The sequence below is a fragment of the Megalops cyprinoides genome, chromosome 9, assembly GCF_013368585.1.
Source record: "Megalops cyprinoides isolate fMegCyp1 chromosome 9, fMegCyp1.pri, whole genome shotgun sequence".
NCBI classification, from domain to species: Eukaryota; Metazoa; Chordata; class Actinopteri; order Elopiformes; family Megalopidae; genus Megalops; species Megalops cyprinoides.
Window position 1 is genome coordinate 2,008,107 of NC_050591.1, and position 22,000 is coordinate 2,030,106.

At 42.1% G+C, this 22,000-nt stretch overlaps 2 protein-coding genes across 4 annotated transcripts; one reads left to right on the forward strand and one right to left on the reverse strand.

Annotated features, from left to right (window-relative positions):
- Window positions 1-2,511: 2,511 nt before the first annotated feature.
- Window positions 2,512-15,973, reverse strand: srpra (SRP receptor subunit alpha). 2 transcript variants are annotated; one of them, XM_036537004.1, is made up of 15 exons: window positions 15,864-15,973; window positions 15,635-15,764; window positions 12,144-12,227; window positions 11,775-11,938; window positions 11,213-11,373; window positions 9,292-9,448; window positions 7,756-7,888; window positions 7,151-7,269; window positions 6,726-6,844; window positions 6,118-6,204; window positions 5,494-5,666; window positions 4,495-4,708; window positions 4,076-4,239; window positions 3,662-3,760; window positions 2,512-3,406 (listed from the first exon to the last, which is right to left on the reverse strand). In XM_036537004.1, exons 2-15 carry the CDS (start codon window positions 15,755-15,757, stop codon window positions 3,278-3,280), a joined length of 1,926 nt encoding a protein of 641 aa, XP_036392897.1. In that variant the 5' UTR covers window positions 15,758-15,764; window positions 15,864-15,973; the 3' UTR covers window positions 2,512-3,277. The 2 variants fall into 2 exon arrangements, with proteins under 2 accessions (XP_036392897.1, XP_036392898.1); XM_036537005.1 differs by lacking the exon at window positions 15,864-15,973 and having other exon boundaries at window positions 15,635-15,857.
- A 1,487-nt stretch (window positions 15,974-17,460) lies between these two features.
- Window positions 17,461-21,769, forward strand: LOC118783498 (toll-interleukin 1 receptor (TIR) domain containing adaptor protein). Of its 2 annotated transcripts, XM_036537394.1 has the most exons (4): window positions 17,461-17,555; window positions 17,882-17,926; window positions 20,166-20,705; window positions 21,040-21,769. In XM_036537394.1, the coding sequence occupies exons 1-4, from the start codon at window positions 17,489-17,491 to the stop codon at window positions 21,327-21,329; spliced, it is 942 nt and encodes a 313-aa protein (XP_036393287.1). In that variant the 5' UTR covers window positions 17,461-17,488; the 3' UTR covers window positions 21,330-21,769. The 2 variants fall into 2 exon arrangements, with proteins under 2 accessions (XP_036393287.1, XP_036393288.1); XM_036537395.1 differs by lacking the exon at window positions 17,882-17,926.
- The last annotated feature ends 231 nt before the right edge of the window (window positions 21,770-22,000 follow it).

Sequence of the window (22,000 nt, forward strand, 5' to 3'; positions counted from 1 at the left end):
ATTCATTCAGTACAGATAAAATTAAAGGTATATGAGAGAGAGACCTGGAATCTGAGCTGGGGGATGATCATGGTCTGATGCTGTTAAGTCCATAGGGAAAACCCTCTTGTGCAATAGGCTAACAGAGAGTCAGTATAGGATCCTTCATAGGTTACAGTGCACACCTCAGTTTCTTAACACTGTCGATCCAAAGATCCCTCCTCTTTGTGTTAAATGTAGAAAGGAGGTGGGATCCTACTTTCATTGTTTTTGGCAGTGTCCTCTAATACAGTATCTTCATACTGGGAAAATATGTCAAGGGAACTCAGTAAAATTTTCAAAGAGGATATAAAAATAGAACCAAGAATGTTTCTGTTGAATGCTTTAGACAAAGGTTTCCCTGTGACAACGACACAGCATAGACTTTTGAACAAGCTTCTTTTACTGGCAAGGAGATGCATACTATTCCAGTGGAGTAAGCCCAGACCTCCTACTATAAACCAGTAGCTTGGAGAGATATTCAAAGTTATACCTATGGAACAATTGAGCTCAACTCTGAAAGGGAATGAGGCAACTTTTGACAGACTATGGCAGCCGTTTCTCAACTACCTCCCAGATAACATTGCTGACCTTGTATGTAGTGGGCATCCAAAGTTTGTTTGGCAACCTCCATTTGCCCCCCAGGATGGGTGAGGTAGTGTTGTAGTGCAGGCTCAGTAACCTATAGATTTTTTTGTAATTTTCTCTATGTATTCGTTTCTCTCCCTTTTGTAACACCCATTGGCCGAAAAGTGTATAATTGTCACAGCACTTGTATAATTTGAATTTATACTTTGTAAATTGCCAAATGTTTTTTTTCCTTCCCAAAAAACTCATGATATACTGTAGTGCTATGTGCTGTCATTTGTTTGTTTTATGTTTTGCAAATTACAATAAAATATGTTAAAAAAAAAAAAAAGAAAGAAACTGAGGGGCAGATTCACCCGTGCACTAGGTTCAGGAGAGCTGTTGCAGTGGTGTGTTGGTCAGAACACAGGAGTCAGGGTTCCAGTTCAGAGCTTTATTTAAGGGACGTGTGTGTGTGTGTGGTGTCCTGCAAGGAAATGGGAAATGAGCAGGAAAAATAATTAGATAAATACAATCACTGATGTAATTAATTCGACAAGGCTAACAGTGGGACACGGTTCTGTCTGTGACCGCATGAGGTCCCATATGTGTACCATTATTACATTGCACCGCATGCATGTAAAGGAATCCATGACACCAGCTAGCTGGGCTGATGGTAGAATAACCATTTCGTCTGCCATTTGCTCTGCAACAGTGTAGTCTATTTTAAAAACAATGAGCGATGCTAACGCGTTGTCTTCTAAAAATAAACACTTTGTTTCGGTACAAATAACAGACGAATACAATGGTAATTAGAGTGCACATGTAATATACATTCAACAAGGAAGCATATCAACCCCCTTTCTCAGCAGACAATTGTACTATAGCCAGTTTTACAACAGGCAAGACACTTACATTGACACAGACACACACAACAACACAACCTGTCCCCAGGAGTTTGGTTATCCCCAAATTGGTACAGCACTGAAGTGGGGAAGGTCCCCACAACTTTTATATTGTCTAAACTTCTTCCCACTGGTGGCCAATGGATAGGGACAGATCAGAGAGCAAATGGTGACCTGGGGGCTGTCCTTGCAGGGTGTTGCTGATAAGGGGGAGTAGCAGGTTTGAACTGGTCTGTAAACAAAGGTCTGTGAGAGGTGGGGGTGGTGTGTAGAAAATGAGATGAACAAGGGGATAGACAAAGGGATGTGCCCCTTTTTAATACGCCATGTACAGAATCATACCGCACTGAATCCTGTTTACACTCACTTGTAAGACCAATTATTACATGTTTTGAATCACTGTCTTAACTGGAAAGCGTCTTCTCAAAGCAGGTCATGAATAGCAGATAGTGTGATGTCTGCAACATTATACTCAAGTACACTCAATACTCAGCACAAATGAGGCATCTGAAAGGGATGCCTTTTAGGTCTCTGCTTACATTATTCATATTAAAGTCATACTTCAAACATTATTAACATGTTTGATATTAATATTGTGCCTGACAGTTTTGCCCTGTTGGACGGTTGTGGAGAAAGTATGCTTTTTCTTAAGAGAAAGTTGAATCCAAAGCACCGCATCTTGATACAGTGAAGTCACTGCAACATTAGGGTGAACAGAATAAAACGAACCAAGAACCTCCAGCAGGATATCATAGCAGCTTTATTTAAGAAATGTATTACATTCTCAAATTATGACATGTCTGTACTCTATATACCTCTCAGCACTCTTCTTGCACTACTGCAGAATTAAAAGGAGTTGAGGACCTTTAATTAGCTTTTCCAAATTATACCTTTGGGGGGCAGAAGAAAAAAAAGAACAACAGGAATAAAAAGAAAAAAGGGAAATCAAATTGTGCTGCCTAGACTGACAGCATGGGGCATCCTAAAACTCAGAGCTGGAAAAAAGGATGTTAAAAATAAAAACAATAAGCCATCCCCAAACCTCCCCATATGAAACAGGAACTGCTGGGGCTAAGGCTTGAGTCTCTGTGGTGGAAAGGTCAAGGGTCGTATTATTCTCACGGCAGGGCTTCCAACATGCGAGAGAACACTGCTGAGTAGTGAAAGACGAGCTTGTCCGAGATGATTGACTGTATGCATCACTGCTCTAGGAGACTGTACATGGATAGGCACTGTGGTCAGCAGGCTTTCGGGGGGGCTCAGTTTCTCTTTTCTCTTCTAGCAAGAGCAGTAAGACTAAGTGCTATAGCATGGAGGCTCTGCCTTGTAAATCTTGGATGAGAAGGGTTAAAAAGAACGAACGCTGGAAGTTGTGGTGCAAGTGGTGGGTTTGTCACATTAATTCCTGGGGGCTGTAAAAGCCAGAACAGTAAGGGGGGATATGTGGGGGGCAACCTGGTTTAGAGAGAGTTGAAAATGTCTGCATCCCTGATTTTAAAAAATGGGAAGATTTGACAAAATATCTCCTCTGTGCCTCTCATATGTTGGTGAAGCAATAATGAGGTAAGTGAGGGTTGGCACTGGGGTTTTATCGAAGGTGTAGAAAGCAAACCACTGTTTTTCACCTGCTGGAAGTTCGGGCTCCCCTCCCCCTGCTGGCCACAGGTGATACTTCTGGGAAAAGCCTGTGAATGTTTGGTTGGTGCAATGAGGCGTGCTGGGGGCAGCAGCCGCTTGTAACGGGGCTGGAACTGGAGAAGCGCTGGCGCTGGTGGGTCGGTGGCACCTCAGGCCTTCATAAGCGCACTCACCACAGCTCGGGCGTTCAGGCTGCGCAGGTCGTTGTATGTCTGCCCGGTGCCCACAAAGACAATGGGCTGCCCTGTGATGTAGGTCATGGAGATGGCAGCGCCAACCTGAGGGAGGGGGGCACAAGGGAAGCGGGTAGTGGTCACTCTCACACAAAACTGAGCACATGGCACAACTTTTCTGCCTATGTCACTGGGTCATAACTGACTTCTGAAATCCATACTGCAGCTAGCAACATTTTGACCAACAATACATGTCCAAGAGATTCCTTTACAATTAAGCCCCACTCTCCACACAAAATGAAGCATTTCTAATTTTGGCATCAGAGCATGCCAAGGACATGTCTGGGATGTTGCATGTACCTTGTCGTCAATGGTGTCGAACTTTGTGAGGACGATGCCATCAATGAGGCGAGGCTTGTCAGAAATGGAGTGGTCGGCCAGGGCCTGGTTAAATTTCACCTGCAGACAATGGAATACCTCGGGGTTCACTCAAATCAAGAGACTTTGTAAACTATGCAGCTGTACAATAAAGCTACCTAAAAATGGCGTGCCTGTAACTGCCTGGGTGGCACCTTCATCTGATGGGAGTCGTTATGCACACTGTAACATTGCCCTCCGCTTATAAGAAAGAAGAATCAACCGCATGTAGTGATCAAAACTTTTTAATTATAAAATATAAATTATATATAAATTATTAAATATAATTTAAATTCATCCTTCATGCAATGACATGTCAAAAGTACGCTCTGTAGGACGATCTTGAAAAATGCTCACCAACTGGTCGACTGCCTCATTCCCGACCAGGGCTTCCCCCACAAACAGGACCAGGTCAGGCTGGTTGACTGCAATCAGTTTGGCCAACGCTGTCATCAGGGGAGCGTTGTCCTGCATGCGTCCAGCAGTGTCCACCAACACCACATCAAAGCCCTGGTTACGAGCTGGGGGGGGGGGGGGCAGAAAAGGAGTCATTCCATTGACCCTATGGAGTAATGCCCACTGGCAAAATGACTACTGGGTATTGGACTGCCAACCAGAAACTTGTGAGTCCTTCTGGAAAGTACTGGGAGCACTTGGTGGGGCGCTCTCTTCCTGAGAGAGCTTCTGCTAAATTCACAGTGTGTCTTTAAGCCTCTGCAACTTGCTGTGATGACAGCAGCGCAATTACTGAACCACTGCACGGTAGGATGGGTTACCATAGGCAATGGCCTCCATTGCAATGCCGGCAGCGTCCTTGCCATAGCCCTTCTCATAAAGCTGGATGGAGAGGTGGCCGCCATGCTTCTCGGGGGGGTGCAGCGAGCTGAGGCGGCGCTCATGGGTCCGCAGCTGCTCCACTGCGCCGGCCCGGAAGGTATCGCAGGCAGCAATCAGCACTGAGAAGCCATTCTCCATCAGCCAGAAGGAGATCTGCCGGCAGAGAGAGTGGACCTGAGCACTCGCACCTGCAGGGATCCCTCTGACAATGCCCATGCCAAACAACCCTCGCCCTCTGAACACGTACGCCCCATCCATTTTCTGCTCCTCATTACTGCATTTGTCAAAAACAGTAACCCCTTTAGGCAAAGAAATCCATGTTAAAGTATGGATAGAAAATGCAAGTGATGCATTTCTTTACACAGATGAACCTGACTGATATCACCTCATTTTCTACACCTGTTTACTCAATATTCATTAAAGCACATATTTGCCATTTCTTTGTATTCAGTGAAATTTGTTGATATTTCCATCCATTGGAAATATCAACAAATGGAAAACAAGAGAATTTTTTTTATATAAGTTTTATGCACAAAAATTCCCCAAATATGCTTGAATATCATTTTCATGAAGCACACATATCGTCAAGTGAAATTATGTATAATCTACTACATATGTATCTATTTAAATCTATGAAAGCTGTAGTAATTATTATGTTTGTAATATCTCATTATGGCCCTTTTATTTTCATCCTATAGACTGGCATATATTAAAAGTGGACAGTTGCCGGTTTGAAAAACTAATGACACTGTTTGAGATGATATTGCTTAGAAAGGTATTTAACATTTATCACAAATGGTAAAAAAGTGTGAGACATCTAGTTCTACAAATGCACAACATGTAAAAGGCACCCTGACCCTTGTAAAGGAAAAGCTGATGCAACAGAAAACTGGAGTGGGACCCCAGTGAGATGACTGTGACCGAAACCGTGAGCCTACCTTGGCCAGGTTGGTGGATTTGCCGACGCCGTTGACCCCACAGAAGGTGATGACAAAAGGCCGGCACTGGCTGCGCGCCTCCAGGACATCCCGGAGGATGTCCACACGCCTCTTGGGCTGCAGGATCTGCACCAGAGACTCCTGCAGAGCTTGCTTCACAGTGGAGGCCACAGCTAGGGGAGGGATGCACAGGAACAGCTTCAAATGAGGTCCACCACCATCATGGCTTCATAACCAGCTTCAGCCGAGGCCCACCAGCATCACGGCTTCAAAACCAGCTTCAACCAAGGCTCATCAGCACCATGGCTTCATTACAAGCTTCAAACGAGGCCCATGTGCACCACGGCTTCATGACAGGATTCAAACGAGGCCTAGTACAACTATGGCACCATAGAGGATTTTAAATGAGGACATCCCCCACCATGGCATTGTAACAGTATTTAAATGAGGCCTACTACTGTCACAGCTTTGTTACAGGATTCAAACAAAGCCTACTACCACAATGTGTAAATGTTAGCTCCACCCACATCAGGACTCATGAAGCCTCACTCTCCCTTTGCTAATTTGTGGAGTTGGCTGTTGCCTGTTTGCGTGTGTGTCTGTGTGCATATGTGTGTTACTCACTGGTGAAGGTTCCCATGACTCTGCCCTCCAGTTTTTTGGCCACAGAGTCGCAGAGCTGGGAGGCAATGTCGGCCGCTACATTCTTAGCTGAGGAGACAACCCGACACATGACAAAGGACTTCAGACCGTTACCTTTGTAAAACACCACAATCACGGTGCTCTTTGAGTTAATGACACTCAGGGAAAGCATTTTGTTGGCTGCCACAAAGATATATAAGACAGTTTTACAAGGTGCTGCTGGTACCTCCAACTTGATACTCTTCCTGGTATACAATGCCTGGGGCACACCGACTTTTTCAAGTAAACTTTACATTCATTTAACAGCTGAATTAGCTATGAGCAAAATAGATAAAGTAAGGACTTTCTGCCCTTCAGTTATGACAAACGGCAGATCCATTATGCATGCGTGAAACAAAATACTGTTGCTATTTTTGTTAATGTTAATTTAATACGCTGTCATTATGCAGGTTTCAGTTCAAACCACTCAGTGCTGTGGAGCTGTGTGATTAAAAGGCTGCTGCTGCAAAAGGCATTAAAGGCTGGGAGGTGCAGCGCAGTACTGCACAGTACATGGCTGGGGTGGGGCAATGGGAAGGACGTGGCCATACCGATGAGGTGTTCCTTCATCTTGTCCAATACTGGCGCCATGTCGTCCTTAGACAGGCTCTTGGAGCCCACCAGTCCCCTCAGCATCCCAAACATGCCCCCTAACGCTCCCTTCTTGGAGCTGTGAGCACAGGATAACAAGGACACAAGGGGGCACCATTACGCTCTGGTAGAAAGAGTACTTTTGTTCAGTGCACAGAAAGCAGAGTTGTGACCAGGAAGTGATGGGCCCAATTCCCAGCTGGGGAAAGTGAATCACTACAGTGGATATCCAACTGTATAAATGGGTACTATGTCAACTGCAATTCTAATGATTCATCCTGAATAAAGGTAACAGCTAAGCTAACCAGTCTGCCAAGTCTAGTATCAGCTAAGCTAACAAGAAAACCTTGCAGCTGTAAGTGTGGGGCATGGAGCAGATTATTACCTCTCTTTGCTAGGGTTGGCCACAACCGCCCTCTCCTCTCCCTCGTCTTCCTCTTCCTCTGTGCTCGACTCACAGTCCACACTGCGCAGGTCACCCTTCATCGAGTCAAGCTGCAAACTCTGACGGGCCAGAGAGAAAAGTGAGGTCCTGACCCCTGACCTTTGACCTTTGAGCCATCAGAGTACTGACCAAGAGCTGCCGCACTCCAGCAGGACACTCCCAGAACACAAGACTTAAGACTCAGCAAACCCTTCTTAAAAAAGTTGGGAGAGAAAGGCTTGTGAATCAGAAAATGGCACACGTTTGAGTGGAGTGCAGCTGTGCAGTGGGTTTAGGAGAGCACGGGCAGAAGCAGCAATTTGCAGAGCTTGTGGTGCTGTTGAAAATATGACAAGCTGCTCTCAAGTAGAAACCGCTTCACCACCCTCCACCTTTTGTTGTGCATTAGATGAAAGAATGCACCCACATACTGTATATACACATGCACATCCATCCCTCCACCCCCATACACACACACACACATATACACATACACGTACACATACACATACACATACACACACACACACACACACATCACAGCACACACACACGTTTGTGCATACCGGTTCTGGCAGATTGTCTGAAGCCACAGTCTCTTTAGACTCTTTAGACCCATCACTGTAGTCCAACTTCACAAAATTGTTTCCCTTCTCTGACTTCTTCTTCTCCCGTGGTTTCTGGGGCTTGGGGGATTTACTGTAAGGAGTGGTCAAAAGGGTATCAAAGGCACAACCACAGAACCACAGAATATGGAGTTTAATATTCACATCTGGATGACTTTTACTGCTTAGTCACATGAACCTCAGAGGAGGATAAATGATTTGTCTGTGTGCACGTACCTGCGTGCATGCGTACATACATACGAACAGGTAACTGCAAAACTAAAGGAAACACCTTCCACACAGATGTGGTTCCTCAGTTAATTGAGCAATTAACATCCCATCTTGCTCAGTGTCATGTATGAAAACGCTGGGAGGACCTCCCATTATTTGGGCTACCATGGCTAGAAGGAGAGATATCAGTGACTTTGAAAGAGGGATGATCGCTGGGGCATGTCTGGCAGAAGCTTCAGTGATGAAGACTGCTCAATGTCTGCTGATGTTTCACAAGGAACAGTGACTAAGGTGATGTTGGCATGGAAGTCTGATGGAAAGACATCATCAACTAGGGGCAACTGTGGTGAAAAGCACATGCTCCTCAACTGTGATGTCTGTGTGCTGTGTTCAAGATGCAAGGCAAAACAAGTGAGCAACTCTGAAGCAGTTGACTGCAAATATCAATCTAAGGAGTGAGCAGGCAACTTCATCAAGAACTATCTGTTGAGAACTTCACAGAGAGGGATATTATGGTGGGGTTGGAGTGCATAAGCCCCTGATTACACCTAAAAATGCATGTTTCCAAGTAAAGTGGTCTAACTTTGGATGTGGTCTGCTTAGCAGTGAAAAAAAATGCTCGGATGAGACATCCATCACTGTTCTCAACAAACGGACAAGATCATGTGTGGCAAACCGCAAAAAAACGTACAGACCCAGGTGCCTGTTTCTCATGGTGATGGCTTCTGGTGGCTCCATTATTGTATGGACTGCATTCTGCTCACAAGGTTTAGGTCTACTCAACCCATTACAGCTAATTAAAACTAAGCCATTCTGAGTGAAATGCTGCATCCTATGGTGAAGCATTTTTATCCTGATGGGATATCAATACTCCATCCACAGGACACAAGTGGTCACTGAATGGTTTAACAAGCATGAAAGCAATAACCACATGTTACAGTCATCTTAACCCAACTGAACACTTAAGGGATATTCTGAAGCACTGCTTTGCACCACCATCAACAAAACACCAAATGATGGAATTTCTTATCGAAGTATGGTGTCGCATCTCTCCTATACTGTTCCAGACACTTGCATAATCTATGCCAAGGTGCACTGAAGCTGTTCTGACGACTCATGGTGGCCCAGCACCCTGTTAAGACAATTTATTTTGGAGTTTCCTTTATTTTGGCAGTTACCTGTATGTGTGTATATATTATATACACTAAACTCCAAAATAAATAACAAGATAAAGTGCCAATGTACACCTCTCTCCCCTCTGCATACCTGGGTTTATCAGCACCAAAGTGCTTGCGGAAGAACTTCTCACGATTTTTCTGGATCTCCTCCTCCGTCAGGCCCTGCACACCATTCTCTGCTGAGTTTGTCATGACAGCTGAGGTGCCTGCCTTGGGCACATCCCCGGCCAATTCTGCGGGCAGAGCTAGAGAGAGAGAGAGAGCAAGAGAGACTTTTAAGCCTCCTTTATTTAAAATAGTAAACCACAACACTCCATGAACATTATCACAAATAAACAATACAAGAAACCCCAAACAATGAACAAAGGAGGACCAAAAAATAAATAACTAAATGAAAGGGAGAAAGAGTGACTGACAGAGATGACGTTGATCTGTACAGCTTTTCACTTGCTCTACACCTGCGTAACCCGAATTTCTATAACCGACCTCATTTAAGAAGCAAATTTCAAGAAAACTGACCTGGTCAGTTGCGGTTTCAATGGCGACCAAACCACGCAAACCACAATACCTTGAAAGGGCAGACTGATGAGATCAAGGCCTGAAAACAGGGCACTGTGAGGTGCTTTGATGTGACTTTTATGTACCCCTTCATCCTGTTCAACTTTCAACCATTCTGGAGCTTCCCTTCAAACAGTAAATGTCAGCTGGTCCCCATTATGGCTGACAGGCTTATGCTAGGCTTCCACACAGAGAAAAACCTTGCGAATTTCGCCTAACTATTTTTCACTCTGGGGGCGTGGTCGCAAAAACAGCAAGCGTTTTGGCTATCCTGTTAGTAGCAAGTATAGTTGTGGTGTGGTGACATAGCTGGCTGGCAAGCTAGCTACTGTAGCTAGCAAGCTATTGTAGCCAGCAAGTCAGCTTACTACTTACTGTAGCAAGCGATTCAGCTAGCTTGTGAAGTCAACTGTGATGAAATGGCATAGACATTGCGCATGTATGCTCTCCACCAATTTCATTACCTCCCGTTTTTTTTGCCGTTCATGTTCTGAATACAATGATTTTATTAAGCCAATTAAATTATGTTTGTACAACACCGTAAAAAAAATTCACGTATGTGCTTTTGCTACCACCCGCTATAGCCTAACTCCCGCTTTAAAACATAAATTTTAAGACCACGTTCACACTACACTATTTTAGCCCTGATTTTCCACTCGCCAACAGTTTTTGGAGATCACCGAGAAAAGCCAACAAGGCAAATTGGCGTTTGCTCGGGGCTCGCAAATCAGCTCTCGATCGCTATATGTGAATTGTTCAAAGACACCATCCGAACGACTCACCGATGCCTCAGACGTCCGAAAAATATCTAGCAGGTTAAATATCTGGACCTGTTGGGAAGCCAATTAAATTATGTTGTGCACATCGGTATTTTGTACAACAACACCGTGAATTAAATTCACGTATGTGCTTTTGCTATAGCCTACCTCCAGCTTTAAAACATAAATTTTCTTAAACATTAATTAACATTAATTAATTTTCTTGCACAGTGTATACATGGTGTCTGAAAACGTTAGCGATTAGCCTGTCACCTAGCTTAGAGTGTTTAAATGAAGATCTACAGGGGTCTGTAGGTTTGTCTCAGCTAAGTTAATGTAACATATAAACAACAACTCGTGTTGATGTAGACACAAATGGTTGCCCATACATCTTTTAATCATATACATGTTATCAGGCTACACGTAGCCTTTAGCCTCTGCCATCTTGGTCAGACTGTTTTTTGTTACTCCCGCCTCTCTAGAGAACGTCACATACCAAAGACATCACATGCTGAACTGATTGGTTCTTACATGGTTCTCATTTGCATAAATCTCGCTTGCTTCGGGGAATTCGCTCCGATTTCACCCAGTCAGAGCAAATTTCACCCCCTGAATGAGAGTGAAGCGAAATTCGCTGCAGTGGAAGTGTATCGTTACTCTTCTCACTGATGTGCTCTTAATGGGCTGACTCACCCTCTTTTTTGGCATTCTTGTTCTTCTTGCCACTGTGCTCCTTGCTCTTGTCTCCGCCCCTAGTCTCGATCATGGACTTCACCGTTTTCTGGGACTTCTGGGACTCCTCGAAGGTCTTCATGGAGACGGGTCCACGGGCACGGCTGCTCTCCTCCGCCTTGCTGCCAAAGGGGAGAATATCATCATTGTTATGAATGAGACCTACATACAGGCTGCGTGACCTCACCGTCATACACATACTCCTTATTCAGAACTTCACTGCTTTACAGACACAACTGCTGATAGTATCTGGGTTATGATAGCAGGCAGATTTGGCTTAATGTTTTAATCTTTTAGCATTTTAATATAAGAGACTTTAGGGTACAAAGAAAGACTAGGATGATAACTGCAGCCATATGAAAGTGGAACCAGGATCTGTGGCAGCAGTTAGAGACCCAATACAACAAACTCCATGAAATCTTTAGGGAGGGTTTGTGTTGTTGTTAACTTTGAGTGAATGTCATGAGCCAGTTGTGCATGACCTCAATGGCACCCAGCTAGGAAGGCAAGCAGATGGGCATACCGAAGGAGCTGGCGGAAGTCATCCTCAAACTCAAATGTGCTGTTGAGGAGTTTTAAGGCGCCCCGCTGTTCCAGTTCATTCTTGTAGCGATCCCTGAAATGCAGCTGCACGTCGTCTATAAATTTGTCAATGTACTTCAGCGTTAGGATCTTTTGAAAGCCCACCTGCACCAAGTAACCAAAACAAATGACCAGTTTTAAACATAACACAGTCTATACACACTGAGGAGACTAGCCATTGGTTTTATTCTGGATGTTTTTCTAACAAGGTAACGACCGGTTATCTAAAGACAAAATCAGTATCCGATTTATCATTCCAGAAACGTTACTCTCAATCATTCATAAATATCTCACATGTGCCTTGACTTACCACAAACACCAGCTCAAACTCGTTGTCCAGTTTGTATTTCAGGCTGAGGGCATTATGGGTGTAGGAGTTAATTCCACTACGTTCCTAGAAACACAAAATGAAAGAAAAAAAAAAAACAAACACATTGTACTGTATTTCAGATCCATTCACTTCCATATATTAAATCCTATCATCAAGTATTAGTTTTTCTTATTTGCTTAAACAAATTCCTGAAACACCACATACATTCTCAAAACAATGAGTGGAAGTCCTTCAACAGTAATGCATTCCCTAAAAACAATGTATCATTTCTCATTGCTTGCATATAAAATGCAAAGCACATTTTCACAAAACCGTAAGCACACATCTCTGAAACAGGCAAAACCTCAATCAAGTAAGCCTTATTAACTACAACAGATTATATTGTTTTTTTTTTACTTGAATGCTATCATTCCCATGCTCATTTATCCATACATCCCTTGTTTAATGTCTTTCTTACAAAATGGTTAAATCAACAATCAAAACGTCAACACTTTGGGGTTGCAGGAGTTGCATGTTGTTGAAAATTTGAAAATATATGCCTCATTTTGGCATTTTTGGAGGTGCTACATAATATTTAGAGTTAAGCCAAAAAGTATTCATACCCATGCCAAATTTTGATTTATAGGGAATTTTTATTTGACCAATAGTTTTCTTCTGGCTGGAAATGACATAGGCATGAGACAAAAGACGGTAAGACATTGTGCTAAAGATATAAACAAAAAAAATGTAACTATTTCTATGTTTTTTTTTTTTTTTTTTTTTTTACTTTTTTATGAAAAATGCCGTGTCCAAAATTATTCATACCCTTTCTCAGTAATCAGTGACAACAGCAATCAAACGGTTCTTGTAATTGCTAACAAGCTTTTTGCATGTCTCCACATCCAAACAACTCCATTTTCATCTCATCCAACCACAGAATTGATGACAAAAAGCTTTCTTCTTTGTCCAGCTTTTGCAAAGGCTAGGCGAGCTTTGTGTGCCTGTCTTGGAGAAGGGGAGTCCTCCTTGGTCGGTGTCCATGGAGACCAGCCTTGTGCAGTGTCCACTGGAGTATCTGCCTTGAGATGTTGGTACCAGGATTGCTCGGATTCATCAGGATGGCCTTGGTGGCGATCCTTGGATTCTTCCTGGCCTCTTGCACTGGCATTCTTGCCAGCGCAGGGGTCACTTTTGGCTTCCTACCACACCCCATTCTCTCAAAGTTTTGTGATAAATTCAATTTTGAACATGGTATTTTTAGTAAAAACGTAAAAAAACATAGAAATAGTTAAAATGTATCATTAACATCTCTAACACAATGTTTTACCGTCTTTTGTCACTTGTTTATGTCATTTCCAGCCAGATGAAACCTATTGGTCATATAAAAATTCACTCTAAATCAATATTTGGCATGCGTATGAATAATTTTTGGCTTAATGGTAAGTCTGTTGAGGGAATAGAGCTGATGAGGTCAAAATGATGTGGTAGTTTGTATTCCAAGAGACAATATCAGATGTGGATGAAAATATGTGACAAACAGAGAGGACACACTGGATAGCCAGTGTTACTTCACCTTTTAGTGAAATTGTCTTTTTTGTTTTTTTCTTTTATCCTGCTACAGTTTGGAACAGTTGCCTTTTTCCCCATTTACTTTGTACAGTGTAGCATTATTGACTGTAATATATAGTTACATTATTTGCTTTATGTATTTGCCTTAAACACACATGGGAAAGTTGTTATTCCAATAAATAAAACATTTGTGATGGGAATTGTGTGTGTTGCATCATCATTACAGACAGCAACACTTTATGTTTACAGAATATTACCACACCAACTCTTTGATCACCACTTTATCACAAGTTATGAGGTAAAGGAACATTCACTCAAGTTTGACACACTTGTACAGAGAGCCTTCCATTGTGTGACACTGTTGTATTGACTGATTTATTTGCTTTTGAAACATATGCTAAATGCAAAGGCCTTTGCAGGTAAAATGTATATTTTATTAAGACAATTATAATGTTGTGGAGTTTATAGTCACTGTTTGAGAATGGAGACAGTGTTTCAGTAAATGCGTTAACGCAATTGAGAAAAAAAAAACAGTATTAATAGCGGAATGAAGGCTATTCTATTTACACCCAGCTCCAGAAAAGCCTAACATTGCATGCCTGGTTTCACATCACTTCATTATGTAGATGCTGGTATGTGGCTCCAATACTTTTGCGGACCTGTGTCAAACTTTGAGGGACGTGCGAACAATACAAGGTAGGTTACAGTAAACAAAAAACATACACTTTTCCAGGCTATTTTCCCAATGTCTGTATAATTGAAATTGATTCAAGAGACGTGCTAGCAAGAAAGCTAGCAGCCTGGAGCTCAGTTGCTGTTACACTCGCCTCCCAATCCGAGCTGCTGTGAGTTGTGGGTTCGAGCCTGGGCAGGATGCAGGGCTGAACTGCGCGGTAGACACAACGCAGTTTAACGTTACATGCAAATAATACTTAACCGGTAAAAACACCAGCTCAGTTGAACACACCATTTAGACTAGAAAGATAGCCACATTGTAATCATGATAAATGTTAGCATTATTTGGACAAATGGGCTTGGATATGTCATATTTTTTACATATCCTACAGTTTGTAGAAATACTCTACTGTTTGCCATGTAGTTCTATTCCTTACTGTAAAAACATGTAGACAGTTAACACTACCATCTTAAAGCGGATTAACATTACCAGCTAGTTTGGCTAGTTTAAGGTGTGCTTTCATTTGATTTTTGATTATTTAGCTGGTTATATCAACTTACTAGTTCAAACCATAAACCAGCATGTTTTACAGAGATTTATTTTGGTAAAACGAAAAATGGGTGTAAATAGCCATATTGGCTAGGTGTACCCGGGTGTAAATAGCGTTGTTGACTATGGACAACTGGGTGCAAATAGTATCTGCCAAAAAAAATTAATCACAGCTGAGCACGTGGTTAGCTGATGATATGATTGTTACCTTGTTGCAACCACCTGAAGTCAAAGACAGTTAAGCAGCTGGCGTCCTATACCTCCAAAGACTCAGCTGATTACGCAAATCCTAACCGTTGCAACTAAAACATTATAAAATATCAGGGACGTGGCTATAGCTAATTAGATGAGTCATTCGCTTCTTGCTGACAACAGTATGACACTACCTGTAGCCTACTCGTTAGCTAGTTATCCATTTCTGAACTTCGCAATAGCATTGGTTGCTTAAAACAATTAGGTCGTAAGGCAGCTAGCTATACCAGCGTTAACTGTATGTTAGCTATAGACAATAAAACAATATTTACCTACCTAGGTACCTTAGATACCTAGATAATATTTATATCGGCATGCTTTTATCGAGATCGAAACGGGGTTATAATCTAGCGAGCTAGCTACTAGGTGCCCTTAAAACAGCCACAAACAGGGGGCCGTTGCCACGCATTTATGTGACGCATGTGTGACCCTAGCGAGCTCTTACCTGCAGGATCACGGAGCGGATAAGAGCATTGACGGGCCCGGTGAAGGACTCAGTCACTCCGGCTCCCTGGAAGCACCACAGTACGATGCCCCCCTTGCTGAAGATGGCGAAGAAATCCAGCATTTTGCCACTACGGAGTCGACTTTATATTGTTAATACTTTGGAACAAAAAAAACAATAAAAATGTAATATGGTAAAATATAAACAATAAATAAATAAACTAACGAACCTTCAAAGTTGCTATCAGTTCCAGAGGGACGTTACATCAAACCGAATTAGATCGAGAATGCCAATACTCCCCCCAATCATGTACAGCAACGCTAGGACACGTCGGTTGCAGGGCTGGGAAATGACGTTTCCTTCCGCAGAGTAAACACCCCAGTCACATGACATGAGAGAAACCAGTCAGCGGGCACAGAGCCATGCAGAGAGACACAGTAGCAAAGACGACGACAGTTGGTAGTTAGCTAGCTGACAAACAACCGTGATCGTTATAAAATGGTTCAATGCTTTGTTCCGGACTGCAGCCACCGTACAAATGTGAACGACTGCAAATTTTTCAGGTTTCCAAAATGCCCCATGGCATAGCTTTACATTATGTAAACCGTCAAGGTTATCTCTGTAAGCACACAATCAGAGAGACGTCTATCAAATGTAGCTAATTGAATGTGCATTTTCGCTCAAGTCGAGTGCCCGAATCTACACGTGTAAGCAGAATTATCTTTTTGCTCAAGGTGTTTCTGACTCTGTAGATATGTCTCAGGCTTCGGGCGTTTTTCATCACTCAAAATCGTGGGCTAACAATCAGTCCATTTAGCAAGCTCGATGGCTGATGATGTGGTAACCTGACATTGCTTGCTAGCTGGTTAGCTATGCTACCTAACGTTACACTGGTCTACACTCACTGATACCCTGTAGGTCTTATCTCTCATGCTCTCCCTGACCAAACCGGTGACATGGCCCTCAAAACAACGGAATTTCTCCACATACCCTGATTTATAATGGTTCGGGTCTCAGACTTAAAGAAGAGGAGAATATGGCTAAGCAACACCATTGCTGCTAACGATGAGCTTGCTATTGCTGATAGCGATGACTTCTAAAGACGAGCTTGCAAGTTAGCTGCTATAGCGATGATTAGCCACATTCTAGCTATCAAGGCCGAAGAGCGGGAATGAGAAAGCTTTGTGGTTTCATGGGGCGTGTAGTTTTTAGCCCGTGGTTGTACTAGCATATGAGATTTAAAAAAATATGTAAAATTTAGCGCGAAACAATTAAAATAAACAATATAACTCGCAAGTTGGGATCACAACATACAATCCAGATATCGATGGTAAGCCATAAATCACTAGAAGTACTTTAAAAGTGCGTTTTAAAAAATCTCTATGACTAAAATGAATGGGGAATGGTTCTCTATTGAGCCAACCTTTCCATGGGACGAGCACATTGTAGAATGTTATGTAAAATATCTTTGCGTAAAGTGTACATAGAAAAATTTGTTTTTTCTTTGTAGAAACTAATATTTCGTTGCAGGGCTTTCGTTACCAATTGCCACGTGGTAGAATTAGTCAGCTTCCTGTTCCCTTTTTTCGTCTCTCATTTGCATTTTACGACAGCCCTCCATAGATTGTTACATGGAAGAAGCATAGTCACTTCAAATAACTTGAACGCAATGTAATAAAGATTTTTAAAGACTGTACCAGAGTTAAACTTGTTCATTATGCGGTTTAAATATGTTTTTGAATAATGTTTAATGCTGATTAAATTGTTGGCAAAGTTTTAAAAATATACCTTTGACGCAGAAGCACACAAGAGCTGTTGGGATGCATAATAATAGGGTACTTCCTTCCTGGTGCAATGTACTGTAACAAATCGAGTTCCCCAAACTATTTTCATCTCATTGATTGCAGTAGCTGTCTCATACGTGAGTGCACCTCTTTGTCTTTCTAAAGTATTTAAAGTATTCTACATGCATACGCGGTAACAGGTTGAAATCACACCGGTTCACGTGATATTTAAAGAAATGATGATTAAATCTGAAGTAAAGAAAGCACTGCCGAGAAAATCAGTTCTGTGACGTGTATCGCACAGCTGCAGTCACATGCGGATTGTTTTTCTATTTCGAATTGTACCATGTACCAGTAAATCGATAGATAAAAGTATAGAAGACAGACTATCCTTTTTATCTATCGAACACGACTTCTACTTTAAGCCGCGGTTGGATGAGTTGCCGTTTACTTTGTTTTCTAGGGGCAAAACACAATACGTGGAGGAATGACGTACGCAATATGTATGGTATGTTGTTCATTTCATGTGATGTTTAATCGCAGTCTGCGTTCATAAAAAATATCGCTTTAATGCGTAGCTAGCAGACTAGTTTCCTGTAAACTGAAGACTTTCTCTAGAGGAAGACTAGAGGAAGTTTATGTCTGCAGTGCCATGCTTTCATGTATTTGTTGCTGGATTTAACATAAACATTTTAGTATCTCGATGTGAAAATTATGGATCTCGGATTTAAGTTCAGTTAAATCAGTTCATTTGGAATAAAGCCGATGTAAAAATTAAATTATACGACAATACTAACATTTTCCGTTTCTGCCCACAGGAGTCTCTATTGAGCCCTGAAAATGTAGTGTGATTAATATATTTTATTAAAGAGTGATTTGTCAAAAGAAGCTATACAATTGTGTAATCCTCTGCTAAAACCTGATCAGAATCATTCACACCATTCCAACTGCCGTCGTCTATAAAACAACAGCAATTTTTTTTTTTTTTTTCAATTAAAAAAAATAGTCAGATGTCTGTATACAGTACAAGGCATCATGATATACTGGTAAAATCGCATACATGGAGCCAAATGTATTGCCATATAGCTTTACTGAAAAAAATGGTGCTTTAGGCAAACAAAATTTGAGTAAGCAGCCAATGGCTGCTTTTCACACTACCAGTTACACAGGCCACCACAGTGGTGTGGGAGCCTGTAGCGTGAAAAGCAGTCATTGGCTGCATGTGAGTGTTCTCAGAGGAGTGCATTCATCTCACTTCAGCACTCCTGCATGAGTTCACAGGTTGTTGTGGTCAGATGAGCCTAATGCGCAATTGTTGATTTCAAACAAGGTTGCAGAAAGTCAGAAAAGGCCTTAAAATAATACATTTTAACCTCGCTAATCAATCAGTTCATATTCCAATCCACAATATATACTATAGAAGATAATAAAATGCAGTGAACCAATTATACTGTGATTCTGCATTGGATAAGAGGAATTCTAGACATGGACAATAGTTTATTGGAAAGACAGCAGACTAGCTTCTTACACAAAATAGGCACTGTAAAAATAAATATATGGATATTTTGTTTGGTTTCGAAAAATATAATTTAATTAGTGTGATTTGTGAACCGTTTGCTGTCAATCACTGGTGTATCGTAACCAAAGAAAAGACTTTTCTCTTTTTGAAGATTGGTTCAAATCAGTTGGTTACTGATGACAGTTGTTCCACCCATTTTAAGGGTCATGCAGCCGCACCCCCCACTACTAGAGTGCAGTGAAAATTCAGCCAATTAGAACAAATGCTGCTATTTGTTCTCCAGAGTTCACTTTATTGACTTACACCTCAATCACCAGCAGGTGGCATGGTTTCCATTAATAATAACTTCTTAATTAAACAGTTCACAGTTGAGCAAAGAACAATAATCAACTGTCCCTTACCTTTGAGTGACTAACACATACCTAGATTGAATGCATAAGCCCAATAGTTTTCAGTGTTCATTGACTAAGACCAAGCATCCCTTGAAATGGTAGTCACTCAAGTACCATTTTGATTGTAAGTGCTTAGCTGCAGTTAACTCAATGTTTCATCTTCCAAAATATAGTATAACCTGCCTGCATTAATCTGAATTTTGTATTAAATCAAACCTTATATTGTACTAGCTATCAACATTACTTACACTTTTTATTTGGGTGTATTTGCATTAGGTTAGTGCTAGCTGGTGAATTACAAATAGGGGAGACAGAGAAGTTACCTTTGTTTAATAATAACTGCTTTGAACCTGATTGTAATTGCTTTTTCCCTTTAAATAAGAATGTATGAGTGGGTTATCCATTAATAGCTAATTCCTGCTTTAATTAAATGACCCGTGTGTTTGTTATCTGTTTGAACTTTTCAATTTATTTATTATGATGTAAAAACTAAAAAGCAAGGCTATTTAGCTCAATCTCGTCAATAGATTTCAGATCCTTTAATATGAAAACAGTAGTCTGGTTCTCTAGGCAAACTACACACAGTAGAAAACCATGCCAATAATTACAAATTTACAATACAATAATTACAATAATTACAAAATTAGTTTAATAACAGTAGTATTAGTACTTAGCAGTTGTTCCGACTGGTGCATTGTGTGATAGTACATGATGCATGATACATTTACCAACTGAAGACGGTGGTAAAATAAGACTTTTGTCTGAAGGAAAATCAGATTGGATGGTAGTGTTACTAAGGCGGCTCTTTGCTAACACTTGTTTCCCTTCCCTTTCAGGGTGGCTCCGTCGCCTACGTGAGAGGCGGAAAAGAGACCCTTTGAATTCCAGCTCATTGGAGAACCGAGCTGTCTCTGCCTCCTCCACCTCCTCCCACTCCCCACCTCCACAGCCACTCCTGAGTGCTGCGGCTCGCTGGTGCCGTGCCTTTGATGTGTGCGTGTGCCACAGCACTGAGGATGCCGCGGTTGCCCAGCTCCTGGTGTCCCACCTTGAGGCCCGCCCCCACGGGCTGCGCTGCTTTCTGCAGCTCCGTGATTCAGCTCCAGGGGGCGCCGTGCCCACGGAGCTGTGTGAGGCAGTGCGGAGCAGCCACTGCTGGGCCCTGCTTATCACTCCGCACTTCCTGCTGGACCCTTGGTGCCGGTACCAGATGCACCAGGCCCTTGCCGAGGCACCCATGTCCAACCGGATCATTCCCCTCGTGCTGCATGTGTCACAGTCCGAGTACCCAGCGGAGCTGCGCTTCTACTACTACATCAACCTCACAGGCGACCCTGAGCGTGGCTATGAGCTTGTCTACAAGACAGTGCTGAACTGTGAGTAGAGGCCACCGCAGGGCACCATAGTAATCACTAGCAGGAGATCATAACCTAAAGGTTGCCAGTTTAATTCCCAGACAGGCCACTGTTGTTCTACCCTTGATCAAGGTCCTTAAAAAATATTGCTTCAGCAAAATGTCCAGCTGCATGAATAGGTAACATCAATATGAATGCTGTTTGAGTCGCTCTGAGTGGTGTTGTCTACTAAGCAATTGATGTACTGTAGAGACTTAACTCAAATACTTACATGTCTGAACACTCATCTCCATGTATATGTAGTAGCCAGCATGACCTGAGGGTAATTGCCTTTCTTGCTCTCCCCTTTTTGCAGACTTGGAGGATATGTGTAGGAGTGTCAGTGCAGTTGAAAGTGGCCCAGATCATGTGGACTCAGATGGGATCCTCGATTCCTCTGGACAGATGCCACCAGCCCCTGAGATTTTAGAGTCTCTGCCTTCAGGCAGAGGGGACTATAACTCAACGCATGCACAGCTAATCACAGGGCCTGAGCATTTTCCTCACCCTGAACTTCATGGGCTGGAGCAGAGTCACACCAAACAACCAGCAGGGGGCACTAATGAGAGCCTAAGCATTAGCATGCTAATGGACTCAACTGTATAGCGAAAGAAACAGAGTGTGTCATTTGCTTTTGTTATTTCATTTGCTTTGCTTGTAGCCAATGACTGTTGACTAGGAAGGAGCAACACTTGAACAGTTGTGTCTCTAAGTCAGCACACCCATTATTTCTAATAATGCTCCTCACCCTGGTAATTATACTATATTCCAAATAAGCTGTTTACATGCACCATGAAGTACGACCACTGAAAATATTCCTGTATACACAGAAACCAGAGTATCCCGCATAATCTCAGTAAAGGATCATAGTAATCATAATGACTGACTTGTTGTTGACTAGCTGGTTGGCTCCCTCAAAGTAAGGGTAGGTTTTAATGCCCTATACCACTAGGTTGAGAAAAGGCCTTAATCAGACTGCCAGAAACAGTCATGACCAGTTAAGTGTCTGTTCTTGCTTGTTTTTATGACTGCACATAGAGCAATTGTTATGGGAATATCATTTGTCCTTGTTTTCATTTCAAAGTATAATGTTTCATTACATTCACATATATTTATTTGTTATTTAGGATTTCAAATAAATAATTGAAAACATGCACAACAATTATTTCAGCTGAATGTCTTCTACTTTTTCTTCAATATGGACAGGTTTTCTTGTCAAATTAAAATGGCAGTGAGAGCCTTTAATAACATGCAGGTTCACGCTGTAACAAACTTTT